Source organism: Clinocottus analis, unplaced genomic scaffold (genome assembly GCF_023055335.1).
Source record: "Clinocottus analis isolate CAN_PGR_092001 unplaced genomic scaffold, fCliAna1.0.p SCAF_9, whole genome shotgun sequence".
Taxonomy (NCBI): Eukaryota; Metazoa; Chordata; class Actinopteri; order Perciformes; family Cottidae; genus Clinocottus; species Clinocottus analis.
The window spans coordinates 19,716,637-19,732,005 of NW_027176251.1; the positions used below are offsets into that span (position 1 = coordinate 19,716,637).

Sequence of the window (15,369 nt, forward strand, 5' to 3'; positions counted from 1 at the left end):
ATGTATTTATGTTTGTTGTGTGTATGTACACTACCGTTCAAGAGTTTGGGGTCACTTAATAATGTCTTTATTTTTTAAAGAAAAGCACTGATTTTAAATAAAGATAACATTAAATGTATCAGAAATACACTTCATGTGGTAAAAGATTATTCTAGATGGAAACGTCTGGTTCTTAATGAAACATCTACATAGTGTATAGAGGCCCATTTCCAGCAGCATCAGTGTTCTGATGCTACATTGTGTTTGATCATCCCCCTAAAAGACTAATGGATGATTAGAAAACCCTTGAAAACTCTTGTGCAGTGATGTCACACAGCTGAACACAGTAGTGCTGGTGAGAGAAGCTATAACACTGTTCTTCCTTTGAGCTGGTTGAGGATCTGCAGCTTCACATTTGTGAGTTCATTAAACTCTCAAAATGAACAGAAAAAGAGAACTTTCATGTGAAACTCTCCAGTCTGTTGTTGTTCTTAGAAATGAAGGATATTCTATGAGAGAACTTGTGAAGAAACTGACCCCAAACCTTTGAACGCTCGTGTACATGTATGTATATGCATTCACACAGACAGCAAAGCCTACAGTCTCCCTACAGAGGGAGTTGTTCCTGTTAAATAAAGACATTTAAATGAGACATTTAAATATAATCATCATTATGCTCCGCCCCTCTTGCTCGAGGCTTTTGCTAGCAGTGCTGTGACACTGTTGTTACGGTAACCAGACAGTCACAACATCCATTCGGTCGCCTGCTCGCGTCCTCGGCCACACGAGCGCCGCCCCACCGAGCGGAGGTGAGCGTCGCGTTCATCGCCGTGAACGTTATGACTTGTTTATGTTCAGTCTGCAACAACTAATAATGCAATGTGTCGTCCTTCAACACGCTGTTTAACCCTTTGAGATGCTCCAAAGTGCCATTTGGGGATTTTGGCTGATTGTGATTTGAAGAATCTTCGAATGCTTTATGTTTTTTAAACATGTTGCACTTCGGCTTAAAGTTCATGTAATTAAATTAATCAATTGGTTCAAGTATTGAAATGATATCATGAATAGACAATAATGTTGGATGATGTTTTAATTAAAAAGTTTGATCAATAAAAAAATGTATCCATCAAAATAATTTCTAAATGTAGAAACATGAAATCAATATTGCTATCCACCCGATAAGTTTTATGAACTATGAAAATGTTTGACATAAAGTTGGCTCATTTTTAAAAGCAGACTAAGTCATCACGTATCGACGCACAATCATTATGTTTGTGGATTAAATTTAAGATTATTTCAAGGAAGAAATATTTTTGTGCGCATTGAAAATGTTTTTTGTGGCGAGAGCCATTTTTATATGAATCACAAAATATATTTGTAAATCCCTTTGAGTGCATTCATTAATATTGAGATTGATCTGACGCCACAGCTCACCCTACATTGTGCCCGTACACACCTCTGCACCACAGCACACAAATACAGAAATAATGAGGAACATGTATTTATATATTTATCTGATATATTTTTGGCGCATATTAAATCAGACTCTCTCTAAACGCACATACGAGGCGCAGCGGTGTGACGTCACTGATACTTAAATCGATGTTTTCTCTCATGTGCGGGAGCTTTATTCATATTATTCATTTTAATTTCATGACACAACTGTCACTGCATCCATAAATAAATGAGTGCGAGTGGACAACTCTAATAAATGTGCTTCTGTTTCCACCAACTCTCTGGAGGCGGTAATCACGTTTTGCTGTTTTTGCGATGAGGCTCATTTGTAGAGAAAGGGGACAATTTTGCACAAAATATCTGCGTGTTACCTGATCAAAACGTGTGCAAATAGCAAAGAGGAACGGCGACCCGGGTGCTTTGAGAATCACACGTTTGCTTTTTGTCTAATTTGCACAGATGCAACAATAAGACGTGCAATCCTGCTGAGAATTCGCCGAAGCCTTTTTAAAATGAAATTTCCCGTTTTTAATCTCCAGTAGAAGCCAAGGGGCTTGAGAGACGGATTAACACATTGTTGCTTTTGGTCTCTTCTTGGGATTTGTTGACAACAACAACAAGAAAGGAGTAACAGCAGCCTTTCCATGCAGGTTGAAGATGCTGCGTAATCATAACTAAACCCATGCATTAATCTGTGCATGATCACACTTGAGCGATCTCAGCGCTGACTGTGATTGACAGACGTGTGGGAGGGCCGCGGCGGGGTAAAAAATAGAGCGGTCTTCCATCACGTCTCCCCGCTCCTCACAGATGGCGGCCTGTAACCTGTAGGCTGCCGTGATGGATGCTTCTCATGGCAGCAAGACAGATCTGCACAACCTTTTGGTCCTGCAAGAGATGCTTCTTCATGGAAGACTGCTTCCTAAGTGACCAGGGGTGAGCGTGTGTGTGTGTGTGTGTGTGTGTGTTGCAGGGTGACTCTCACTGCGATGGAACACCACTCCGTAGATTGCCCACCTGCAGATACCCTTGAAGCAGACACATTCTCCCAGACCCCCCCCGACTGTTTTTTTTTAATAGGATGTTGGAGGATGCAGCTGGGCTTTATGGGACGTCCCTGCTGACCGTCCAGACAGAAGGGGTCACCAAGGGTCCACTTGAGAGTCCAACACCAGTATTGTTGGAGGCCTCAGAGGGAAGGGACACTATAGGTGTAGCATGGGGGAGGGCCAGATACTTCCACCTCAGGGGGCATCCTTATTTCACATTTACCTTTTAAAGCATTCTGCTGCAGTTCTGCTCAGCTGGAATTAAAATATATATCTTTCTAAGCGAGGAAAAGACCAGATACTGAATCACAGATTACTTTATATTTTTCAGCATCATAGAGTCAAATATGAAACGTTTTGGAGAGATTGCCTCTGAACACAGTCCGTGTTCTTCTGTTTGTCTTGCATTATTTAGTCATGTTGTTGTTCTCCTGTATTTGTGTGTGTGTGCTACAATTGGCCATTTTGGAATCTTGTCAACAATGTGATTATTCTAAAAGACCTTGAACATGTCTCAAAGCTCTCACTTTGATAACATGTATTCAAAAAACTGGTTTGATTTAAAACCAAAATGAAACAAATGTCACAATCTGAATCAATTTAAAAAAAGTGCAATATCAATTACACAATTAATCTATTAATAAGATGCATTGTCTGTCAGCAGAACATGTAATCAGCTAAACCATCCTTCTTTTAGCTCAGCCAGAGATGGTTTCTTTAATAAAGAAGTACATTTATTGTACGTATTGTTTGGGCAGGTGTACAGATGTCTTTCTGGTGTATTCAGATGTTTTTCTGGCTGCACATGGAGGTGTGAGGGAGAACGACTGAAGGCAGTTCATACTTGATGTCTGCGTAGCGTGGCCGGCACACAGCCAGCCTCCAGTTCTGTTCCACACTCTCACTGTTGATCGTTTTGAAGAGATGTTGTGTGAGGAGATCCACCATTCGCCACATTTATATCTTTAAAGGACAGAAGGACTTTAAAGGAATACAAAGACTGCCAAGCTCCACTGATCTCTCCATTCATCCGTCATATAGATGGAGAGACAGACATCCACACACTTCTATCCATCCATCTGTCATGGAAGGAAAGAGATGGATAGATAATATCCACACATTCTATCTATCCATCTACGTATTGATCCGTCCACGATAGATGGATAGATAGATGAGGGACGAATGGATGGATAGATGTTTGAATATCTTTCTTTTCTTAGATAGATTCACAACCAGTGTCCACTTGTATTGAAGTGTATTGAATAATTGTATTAATTGAATCAAAGCAGGCGTTTGTAGTGTTACTCCTGACACTGCCTGGTACAGTTGACCCCGTCTGTGGGGTCAGCTGTGACATTGCACGTCCGCCACTTGCAATTGTACAAGACAATAATCACACTTCAAGTGCTCATTTCCAGCCCAGATGAGTGAGTTGTTTCTATAAAAACAGATTAATCTAACTGAGTTTTTTAAATGTATCAGTAAACTAACATGTGGTAGATGTGTAGCACGCTCCACTCCTTTCCTGTCCAGTATGGACAATACGAGACATGGTCTGTCACTGTCTGAGCAGCAGGGCTGAATACCTGCTAGCTTTGTAGCTGCTAAGTCAATGAGCTGCTCGTACAACAGTTTGAAATTCATCACCTTCAAAAACCTGGAAATCATGACCTTGTGGTGCTGTGTCTGCAGCCCGTCCCGTCAGGCTGTGACAGGACGACATCAGCCAAAGCAGCTCAGTGCACAGCTGTCAGCAGAACCATTAGGATGATGGAGATTGTTAATAACACTTATTGATGTCATGCAATAACTTGATTTATGACAGCTAAATAGATATTTTTCAACAGAAAACAAGCTGAGTTTAATCGGATGCCTTTGGAAAACGTTTCCTCAAAGTAAACTCCAGTATTGATCGGTACAAATGGAATTCTGTTTTTTGCCCAATCACTCACCCCTACTTAAATTGGTTTTCTCGCTACGTGACGGGAGGAAAAGACATCAGCTCATGGCGTCTATTGTTGCTTTAGTCCAAGGCTGCTTGGAGTCCGATCAAATTGTATTTAGTTTTATCTGTAACACAAGACATTCTCCCAAAATGTATGAGTCAGGCACCGGGCAATCAACCAACCGGACACAGTAGGACACAGTAGGAGAAAGTTTACAAACTCAACTGGAACTCATTTTAGAGTAGTTTTCTGAGGTGATATACAAACTTTACAAAGTTATTTTACAGAACAAACATACTTATCCTCAGCCTCACCAAGTAAATTGACTGTACATGTAAAGCTCTTGTCCAGTTTTCTGACCACTCAAAGCTCTCTAACATTACTCGTCATCATTCACTCATTCATACACTGATGGGAGGGGCTTAAAGGGCCACCTGCCCATCAGGACTAACTACATTCACACACTGTAGACACAGCAATGAGAGCAATTTGGGGTTAAGTGTCTTGCCCAAGGACACATTGACATGGACTAGCGGAGTCGGGGATCGAACCGCCGATGAAGTCCGACCCTGCTCACCGTTGAGCCACAGTCGTCCCTTTTTTTTTGTACTTTTGTTGTTTACCTAAAAGCTAAATAAACCTACTTTGAAGGTGTATTTTAAAAAGACACTATGCATGAAACAAGTAGAAACTGACACACCATCCCTGACGCCCAAACTGACGTCAGTCCGTACGTAGAGCATCACAGTTTGACGCATGGGGCCACTGAGTTGGGAATAAATATGTAATATCCATAGCAGCTCTACCTGTGAGTGTAATGCATGTGAGTGTGAGGACTGTATACGATTCTGCCTCTCTTCATCCGTCAGTGGGAGGAGGGATACAGGAGGTGAAGGGCGCCCAGGGAGACAAGAAACTTAGAGACACAACGAATCTACAGTATACTGCAGGGAGCACACCCTCGGGTTAAGATAAGCTCCATATAAGTGGGATTTAAATAGGTTTTGGTGAAATCTGATCCAGATCTCAATGGAACTACCGGAATGAACCACGGATGAATGATCCCAGAGTCAGGGGTTAGGAGTGCTCACCACATGTCCAGGCAGGTGGAGTAGTCCGTGGATCCCAGCAGGACATCTGGAGGCCGGTACCAGAGGGTCACCACCTCGTTGGAGTAGGTATGGCTGGGGACCGACTTGGCCCTGGCCAAGCCTGAGGGGAGCAACACAACAACACCGTCTCAGAAATCATTATCATTGACCGACCTTCACCAGGCTCCTGGAAACAAAGCCCCACACTGGAGCGTGGCAGCACTCAGTGTAATAAGCTCAGATATGGAATGCCCTGTGTGGAGTCAGTGGTGCATACTGTCCGAATTTGGATACAGAAAGGAAATGCAAACAAAGGCAGAAAACATAACAGGTCACATTTCGTTGTAAATAGAAAATAAAATGAAAAGGCAGATGCAAATGTGTGTTTGCAACAACACAGCAGCAGAACATAGAGGAGGCCAAAGGTCATAAAGGATACCATGTTCATGAAATGTCGAATGAAATATGTAAAGTAAAATGTTTTGATTTTAAAAAAGGTTGAAAATGGGGGGGAAATGCTCATCGTTTTTGACACCATTCTTCATGTATGTGAATTAGTTCTTACCAGTTCCTGTTTGTACTGTACCTGTATAGATGTACAGTCACCTATTACTTGATTACTTAGGAATAATAATATGCAAGCCACACTTTTGTCACAAACCATTTTTTTTCTCACTTAACCATCAGTGTTGTTGTCTAAATCTAATGATCCTCTTGTCTCCCCTCCTGTGCCCTCCCCTTCAACTCCCTCGTGCTCACCTCACATAAAACCCACTACAAGTCATCCAGGGGTCATTTTCAAAAGCAAGGATTTGTGTGAAATTTGGAATTATTAGCCCTCAAGCTTAATGTCAGCCAAGTGGAGCTTTGCATTCATGCACTAGTGAACCAGCTGGACAACCCATGCTCTGATGGATTGAAGAAAAACACGGTCTGCAATATTTCAGCACTGTGGAAACACTGGTTTCCTTCATTCTTAGGCAAAGTTCAGCATTATGAAGTGAACATGTATCACAGAGATGTAGAGGTTGACTGTGCTCTCTGGTGAGGACTTTACAAGCAATATTATTTACATCCCGATGCCGCCTGTCGACTCAAACCAGGATCACTCATGGGAGGGTGTCACACTTTTAGCTACTGTTAATTTGCCCATTTAAAAGGGTAACGATCACCTTCATCTGAAGTAATACCCAATCCCATCTTCAGCCCGTAGACACAAATCATTTCCAAACCGCTGATGCTTGCCTGACTTGAGAGTTGTCTCATCATCTCATTCAGTTCTCGAGAGATTTCAATATTCAATGTGCAGCCTACCTCTCAGTTTCCATTGTTAAGTCATTGGAGCAATCAAACTCCCCTTGGCGGACCTGACTTCTGTACATTCAACCGCAAGAAGCCCGAGATTGCCCTATCAAAAGGAAATCATGATGGAAGACCTTTGAGGCGTCGGTGAGAAACAGGGTGAGATGAACCCAAGGGACCAAAACTCCTGTTTCCATCCAGTGAATCGAGCACCACTGGAGGACGGTTTATACTTGGTGATGCTACATATACTACTACCTTTACACCTTTAATTTTAAATCACCTTAAGCTTTATGAGAACCACAAAAAAAGTGCTTCTCCAGGATTTTTACATCAGGTTGTAACCCTGTTCTAGCGTTCCTCTTGGCGCTGACACAGCCCCAGCCGGTGAGATAAGTATCCGGTGACAGTGCTCCCATGGCAGCTAATGGTAGAGCAGAGTGCAGAAGCAGCGTGTTTTAATGAGGCTGGTGGCATTACCTCTTTGTCTCTTCCCAAGTGGTCGGAAGGCTTAATTAAAGCATTTAGCTTGGTAAAAAAAAGACTTCCTGCCCTGCTGCCAGTCCCATGGGTGTGGGAGGAAGAGGAGCAGAGGGGAGAATAAATGAGAGGGAGGGCGTATTTAACATTTCCCCGTGTTGGAAGAGAGAAAGGAGTCTGATCACAGCCCGAGCTCTGTAATGTCCACACGCTGCTACGACGCAGAATAGACGCCATCTGCCCACTTGCGCTCAGACGCTATTATTTCCACTGCAGGCGCCCTCCTGTGTGCGTGAGAGCTGCTTATTACTGCACTCCTCATCGAAGAAGGTGTGGTAATAGGAGGCTGGCCGGCTTGTATCATGGAGGGGTGTAAAGCGGTTGTACTGAGTAAAAATCAACTAGCATTTGGCCTCGTCTCCAGGATTTCGCCCACTGATTTCTGTAATTCACCAACGTTGTTCTACTATTCAAAAATCACCCAACACAAAGGAAACAGAGGTTAGAAATACCAAATGGAGATAATTGAATGCTTTATTGCATTTATAGTGATTGGATTATCAAAGAAATGCTATTGGTCCATTGATCCTAATGAAGGCTTTAACACCTTTGGGTGATATTATGTGCCTTCGGCTTCTGAACGGCTTACATGCGGCTCTTCATGCGGCTCTTCATGCTTTTGGATTTCCATCAGTACTGACGCTCTGCAGAATCTTTGAATTCATTGAAGTTGATTCAACATTTGTCTCAATTTGGCTGCTGCTGGAGTTCTCATCCTTCGTACAGCCTTTTCAGGGGGATTCATCCTTCACACACCTGGTGAGAGCACATTGGATGTGTTTGGTGCATCTGGAGTAGACTTCTCTCATTTGTCTTTTCTATCCTCCTCTTGCGATGTACAGCACATATACTGCAGCTAACGCCATTAATCCTCACTTAAACACACTGTGTCTGGTGCTGTCCTTCGTCATGGATCTCTCCATGTGTAATTGTCAAAATACAATAAAAACAAAGCGGCTGTCAAGATGGCAGGAGTGTACTCATATACTCTCCAGCCATTGGATGCATGGAGCTGATACAGATCTAAAACACATCATTTGCCAATTTCCACTGTGGACCATGCACTCTCACCAAAAAGCCTCTGCACTAAACCGTGGATCCATTCATCCATCCATCCATCCCTTTTCTGTCGCTTATCCGGGCTCGGGTCGCGGTGAAGGCAGACCCAGCAGACCGACCCAGGCTTCCCTCTCTCCCGCAACATTTTCCAGCTCATTCTGGGGGACCCTGAGGCGTTCCCAGGACAGCCAGGAGATATAATCCCTCCAGCGTGTCCGGGGTCTTCCCCTGGGCCTCCTACCAGTTGGACGTGCCTGGAAAACTTCTAATGGGAGGCGTCCAGGAGGCATCCTGATTAGATGCCCGAACCATCTCAGCTGACTCCTTTTGATACGAAGGAGTAGCGGCTAAACTCCAAGCTCCCTCCTGATGTCCGAGCTCCTTACCCCATCTTTAAAGTTCCTTAGCCTATCTCTAAGGTTACTTACCCTATCTTTAAGGTTCCTTTCCCTATTTTTAAGTTCCCTTACCCTATCTCTAAGATTCCTAACGCTATCTTTAAGGTTCCTTTCCCTATCTCTAACCGTGGATGTGAGCCTGATCTTTTGGTCAAATCACGTCCGCCGTCAGCGCATCAAAACCCGCTCACAGAAAAAGATGTTGTGTCAAACAGAATGCATCCGTGTCTTCAACCTCAAAGGTTCAAACAGTCAGAGTCATAGAGAGATCACACCCCAACTGGAAACACACTCCTGAACTCATATATTCCATCAAATGGGCTTGAACTGAAGTGACAGACAGATGTTAATCTGACTGCACCCGTATCTGGAGTCTAAGCAATAGGATGTGTTGAGTGTCAAACACTATTTGTATGCTGCATGTTATGGTGAAGATGTCCAGAAGCATAATAGGATGTAATGCAGTAAGGCTGTCTGGCATTCTGCAAGGCTTTCAGCTCTTTATGTTCTATCTGCTGAGTCAGCACACTATCGGCATGATTACCTCCTCCCTCCTGTTTAGTGTCTTTGGTTTGAAGAAGTGACCTCTTTAAATGTTTGTGTGGCTCCTGTTCACTTCAATGACACATGAATGCATGATATTAGTATTATACACCCATGAACTTTAACAGCACATGTGTTTCTGCAAGATTTCTGCACCACCCAAACAAATCTGTGTTCTCTGAGAAGTCGTATTTTCAGAGAGGTAATATATTACAATAATAAAGTTGGAATTTAATTGGAAAGGAAGTCATAAGATATATATATATATATATATATATATATATATATATATATATATATATATATATATATATATATATATATATACATACATATATATATATACATACATACATACATACATACACACATATATACATACATACACACATATATACATACATACACACATATATACATACATACACACATATATATATATATATATATATATATATATATATATATATATATATATATAATAATGTCATAGTAATATGAAAAAGAAGACAATTTAATGAGAACAAAGTCACAATATATACATTTTCTTTATCTAACTGCACTGCTGGGGTATGGCAACACCTCCTGGACAAACCACACACAGAACTGACTGTAATAATACTTGCAAATTGTTAGGTGTATCTATGATTATAAATGATTATTTAGGCCGCGGTGCATGACTGTCTTAAATGAGCCATGCACAGCTTGGCCTAATTATATCAAGGCCATAATTATATATTATAATTGTGACCTTGATATAAGACATGCATTAGTTGGCATGCAGCCTGGCATAAAGCTCTGCAGACACGTGTCAGTTTAGGGGTTTAAAAAATATTACAGCTGCACACAAAAAACACACATATCCATAAATCATTGAAACAAGATGTGCTAATCCATCAGTGTAATAACAGGAGTTGTATTATTATGATGCGTTCATTATGATGAGTTATGACAGCAGTTGTGAACATGTTTTAGTTTTCTTGAAACAAAAATGAATAGCTCCTAAAATTACCATAATGACCAAAACTAACAATGGAGCTCCACAAAGAAAGACGATCCGGCTTCATTACATACAACACTTGTCAGTAGAGACGTTGGCTGTCATTTTCTTAATTTCATGTAATTTGTTATCAATTAAAAAAAAAACAGAATAATACACATATTCATGGATTGCAAAGTGACATTTAGTGGATTAATAGACAAGTAACAAAGCAATAATAACTCATAGCTTTAGCTACTGCATTCTAACTTAACACCAGGTCATGAGCAGAATAAACCCAACAAAACGTAACTCAGCCTTTACTTGTTACTTGCTTGTACATTCATTGTGACCTTAATCAGCTGTTCCTCCTCCATCTCATGCTTCAAAAGTCCAGTTCCCACCCACAGACAGCTGGGAGGCCACCAGAATGTCTCAGCTCAATGTGTTCATGTGCTACCATTTGGACGACATGTCCCTTTACTGGGAATCTAATACCTCTTTTTACTTCTATAAGGTAACAATTTATACAAGCTAACTATGCTCTACTCATTGAAATATAATGGTTCTTGTTAGCTGTCAGCTCAACATGGTATACGTAAAGAAGAGAGTAAGGTGTTAGCGTTAGCATCCCTAGTCCAATTGAGATATGTTCCAATCATAGTCTGTATTTATATGTAACGTCACCTATTGGTTTCTAGATGACCGTTTTGAGGCCTTGATTTCGGCATTTTGGACGACGCCATCTTGTCTTTTGGAACCAGAAGTGACCATACTGTCTAAATTGATTGGCCATGTGCTTCCCTAATGCACGTTAACCGCGATACAAACCCGGATGCTAACAAGAAAATAACTAGCAGGAAAAAAATGAAGCGCTGAAAGAGTGTCTGTTTGTAAAACCGAACGTCTAAACGCGATGCCACTCACAGAGGCCACACCCTTAATAATGCATAACATTAAGCCTCAATGTCATTTAAACTAGTGTGCATTAACATGTTTATTTCTGCTGTAAAGTTGTAGCATTGTACCATTGAGGGTAATGGGGAACCAGCCTCTAGTGGCCATTTGATGAACTGCAGTTATTGTCTTCATTTTTTTAAGACCTGGAGGTTGGCTCTTGGTTCAAATCCCAGCTGGGGTTCTGATATTTGTGTAGTTTTTGCCGTTTGGGTCACCTTGCAGTGTTCCATAGGTAAGTGAGCAGCAACGTGATGCTAGTATGGAATCACCGAGCCCTGACCCCGCCCCTCTAAACCCCACGGGCCTGAACTGTAAAGGAGTGGACTTCAAATATACCCTTCTGACCTATGGCTTCACACACACACAAACACACACACACACACACACACACACACACACACACAAACACATCTGTTGCATCCTGTCCAGGTAGCGACTGGGATGAAGGTCACTGGTGAATTATACATCACTATCTCACGCTCAACACCGTGGGTCACAAAGTATCCGGGGGAAGAGGAGGACTGCAGGTAAGTAGGAGGAAGAAAGAATGAACAAAGAGAAAGATGAAAATAGTCTCTGCCCCCGCGGGAAACACCCCACTGTTCTTTTGAAGTTCATTGGGATTTTAAAGTCAGTTTGTAGCTCCAGCCTGCTTCTCCTCTTCCTCCCTAACATGCAGCAGATTGAGAGATGCACTGCATCCTGCCAGAAGCTATTTCAGACACTGTAGGAAATATTTCCACAGGGGACAATAATAAGTTCTTCTTCGCAAAGTTGAAGTTATCTTTCCGTACAAATCGGTGGTATTCCATCAAACCAGGCTCCAGTGTAACCTGTGTACAAAATGGAGGGAGCGTCATGCAGCTGTCTTCACCTAGCCCTGCTGCGCATCACTGCTACGAGCTGCACTACTTCTGATCCAACTCAATTAGCGATAGGAATGTCCCTCTAAGCGAGCATAGCTATTGACTCCAAGACCCCTGCTGAGCATCGATTCTGGATGGTTTGTAAATGGGGAAACTGTCGATAGCGAGAGTTGCCACATACGCACAGGTTTGGGTCTCTACAGGCAAGATGGTACAGAAGCAGGCAACTTACTGTCTTTTTCACACTGACACTAAAGGTTTAGAGGAGTTCAATTGTTGGGAAAATGTCAACAAATGTTTGCTAATATGAAAATGACTTTAAGTTTGGATACATTTATTACTAAAAATTAATTATCTTAAATTAAATGTGTTGCCCCCATACTGGTGGTGTATTAGTTTGTAAAAAGCAAATACCCATTGTATATCTTGCATTAAAACAATTATAATTTGGGGTGATGGCTGTGCTATTGGATAGCTCCTGCACCACATGAAAGTAGAGGTGCCAAAGCACCCAGAATGCATTGAGGGTTTTCAGAGTGGACTGATCGGCCAAAGTCACCTCTGGAGGTGTTCAAGGACGCGCTGTGACCACGTTGAACACATGAAAATGTAAATGTGTTTTGCATCCTCATACAACAAGCACGTGGGCGTTAGAGATGTGGAGGTCGACCCACAGCCTTCAGGCGAGCTCGTGGAAAATATCAGAATATCAGAGTGTCAGGTTATATCGGGTCAGAAAGTGACAAAGGCAGTGTTCCGAATTGAGTTATACATCATTTACATAGATAGTGTACAATAATTTAACTTCCCATCTTCTCCCCCCCCTCCCCTCTCTCTCTCTTTCTCTCTCTCTCTCTCTCCCTCAAACACATAGAGGGCTGCTTCATTCAGTCCTTATCTCAGTCTCAATCTCCTCAATCTCAGTCCTCATCTCAGTCTCAGACCTCATCAGAGTCTCAATCTCAGTCCTGACAATGGTAATATTATTATGCATAAAGTTGGAGGTTTGCAGGTCGGCTCTTGTGGATCGACATCACTCGCAGAACTACGTAATTCGCTCACTCGACCTGTTGAGTTGTTGTAGCTGGACAGAGATCAGATCTTACTCTGTAGACACATATTCATACCAGGTGTAGATGTAGTCCTGTGTTATCATAGCTGGAAACAATCTGGATAGGAGACACATTTCGATGCAAGGTGTAAATGGGTCATAGATAAAGTTGAGGCACTGTTGGCTGCATTTCTGCTGCATTGGCTCAGCTGAAAATACTCACATCTAATATGGATGAGGAACCAAAGCAGGTAAACACTGCTCTGCTCGGCTGCTCAGTGGAACACAACACCCGTGGTATATTTTCTCAGGAGAAGGTCAAACTGAAGTGACAGATCAGAGAATCAGCTGCCTTGTAGCTCGCTAGACTTCTAGTTATGTTTTGGAACGTAACCTTTGACCTCCCCCCCCAAGGCTTCCCATAGTCTTTATTTTACAATTGTCCATTTGAATATGCGGCCTTGATTATCAAGATTTTAATAGAAGTCTGGCCTCTTCAATGTCCAACATCCCTTAATGTGTGTGTATGTGTGTGTGTGTGTGTGTGTGTGTGTGTGTGTGTGTGTGTGTGTATGCAGTGCACCACCTGCTATCGTCGCAGCTCATTTCCCAACACAAAGTGCTCTGTAATGAGCTCTGCATTCTAGTATTCTACATTACTTACACACACGCCAATCGCACACTATTTCTGCTTCTGGTGTGTTAACACTCTCAGGTTTGGACTAAAAAAAACAGACACATCAGTAGGCGTGATCCATCTGACTGATCAGAACACACACACACGCGCACACACACACACACACACACACACACACACACACACACACACACACACAGACGTATATCCCGGTGCGGGTGCAGCAGCACGCTGGGGAGAGCCACACAGTCTGCTCCGGGTGCCTGCGACATTCTTCCAGCTCCATTGTCACATTGCTTCACTCCTCACACGTCATTATCCCAGCAGCTGTTACTTCACAGCGCCGCAACACCAACTTCCCAGAAAAATAAATACGCACATCAGTACACATTAGCTAGCTCAGTGAAAGCAAATAGAAAAAACAAAGCTTCTGGTAAATTTAGCGGGCCGATAACGCAACGTACACTTCTAACGCAACTATTTTGATAAGTTTGGGGGGAAAAAATCAAACAACTCCAAAATAATTCCCTGGTTTTCGCTTCTGAAATGTGGTGAGGTCTAGTGGTGAGGTTGTAGATTGCAACCAACTGAAAACTTCTGCCGATTGGCAAGCAGGTAAGAGAGGTAGAGAGTCCGAAGCAAATACACAAATAGCTCTATGTAGAGCCATTGTTTGGTTTGACTCTTCTGGGCTACTGTAGAAGAGAATCACACTCCGCAAGGTAACAAAAACACAGGTCCCATTTTCAGGTGATCATGTATATGATCGATTATATTCCATTTCTGCCAATAGATCCACCTCAATACTAAACTGCCAGGATGAGGCTTGTCCATCTGTGATGTACACAATGATTATTGGAGATAGTGCCACATAGACGAATGGGACACGGTGTGCTGTTTGTCACGGGGACCATGTTGAGCCAAACACTACGTGCTGCGAACACATTGACATATTGTCAATTTGTGACCAAATCATACACGTGTTGTTCTCAGCACCTGTCGGGACCAATCAAAACGCATGTTTATACAGATATTTACACATTAGCCCAAAGAAAGGCGTTTAATTCACCACGAGTCAGGTGAAGAATTGTCTTTCCTCTGAGCAGTTGTTTTGCCTTCATGAATAATTCCAGCTTTTCACAGCTTACAGTGTTACTCACCCCCGACTGGCTCAATTTGAACAACGCTGCTGCATTCCTTAATCGTGTCTAGTAACTACAGTACGATGTTATCAAACCTGCAATGCATGATGGAAAGGTGACATCTGGATTGATCCTAAAGGGTTCCCTAGATTCACTGCCAGAGAATCTGAAGTCCATGTTCACGATCTTAGTTTAATGTGTCAGCATCTTGACATTTACTGATTCAGTCTCCAAACACAGTACAGCTGAGGCTGATGGGAAGGCCAGTCACTATCAAACTATCAAGGAAGTATTTTGTGTTCTCACTTTGGTTTTTGATGAAATACTTTGAAAACTGATGACGTCTCCATTAGCCTCTGCTGTACTTTGTGT

The 15,369-nt window shown here is 42.3% G+C and overlaps 1 protein-coding gene across 4 annotated transcripts in view; it reads right to left on the reverse strand.

Moving 5' to 3' along the window:
- cdk14 (cyclin dependent kinase 14) overlaps nucleotides 1-15,369 on the reverse strand; it is a 177,239-nt gene that overhangs the window by 73,550 nt on the left and 88,320 nt on the right. For all 4 annotated transcript variants that reach the window (XM_068569451.1, XM_068569452.1, XM_068569453.1 and 1 more), the window contains one exon: nucleotides 5,521-5,641. In XM_068569451.1, coding sequence (XP_068425552.1) covers nucleotides 5,521-5,641 — 121 coding nt within the window. The remainder of the gene's footprint in view (nucleotides 1-5,520; nucleotides 5,642-15,369) is intronic.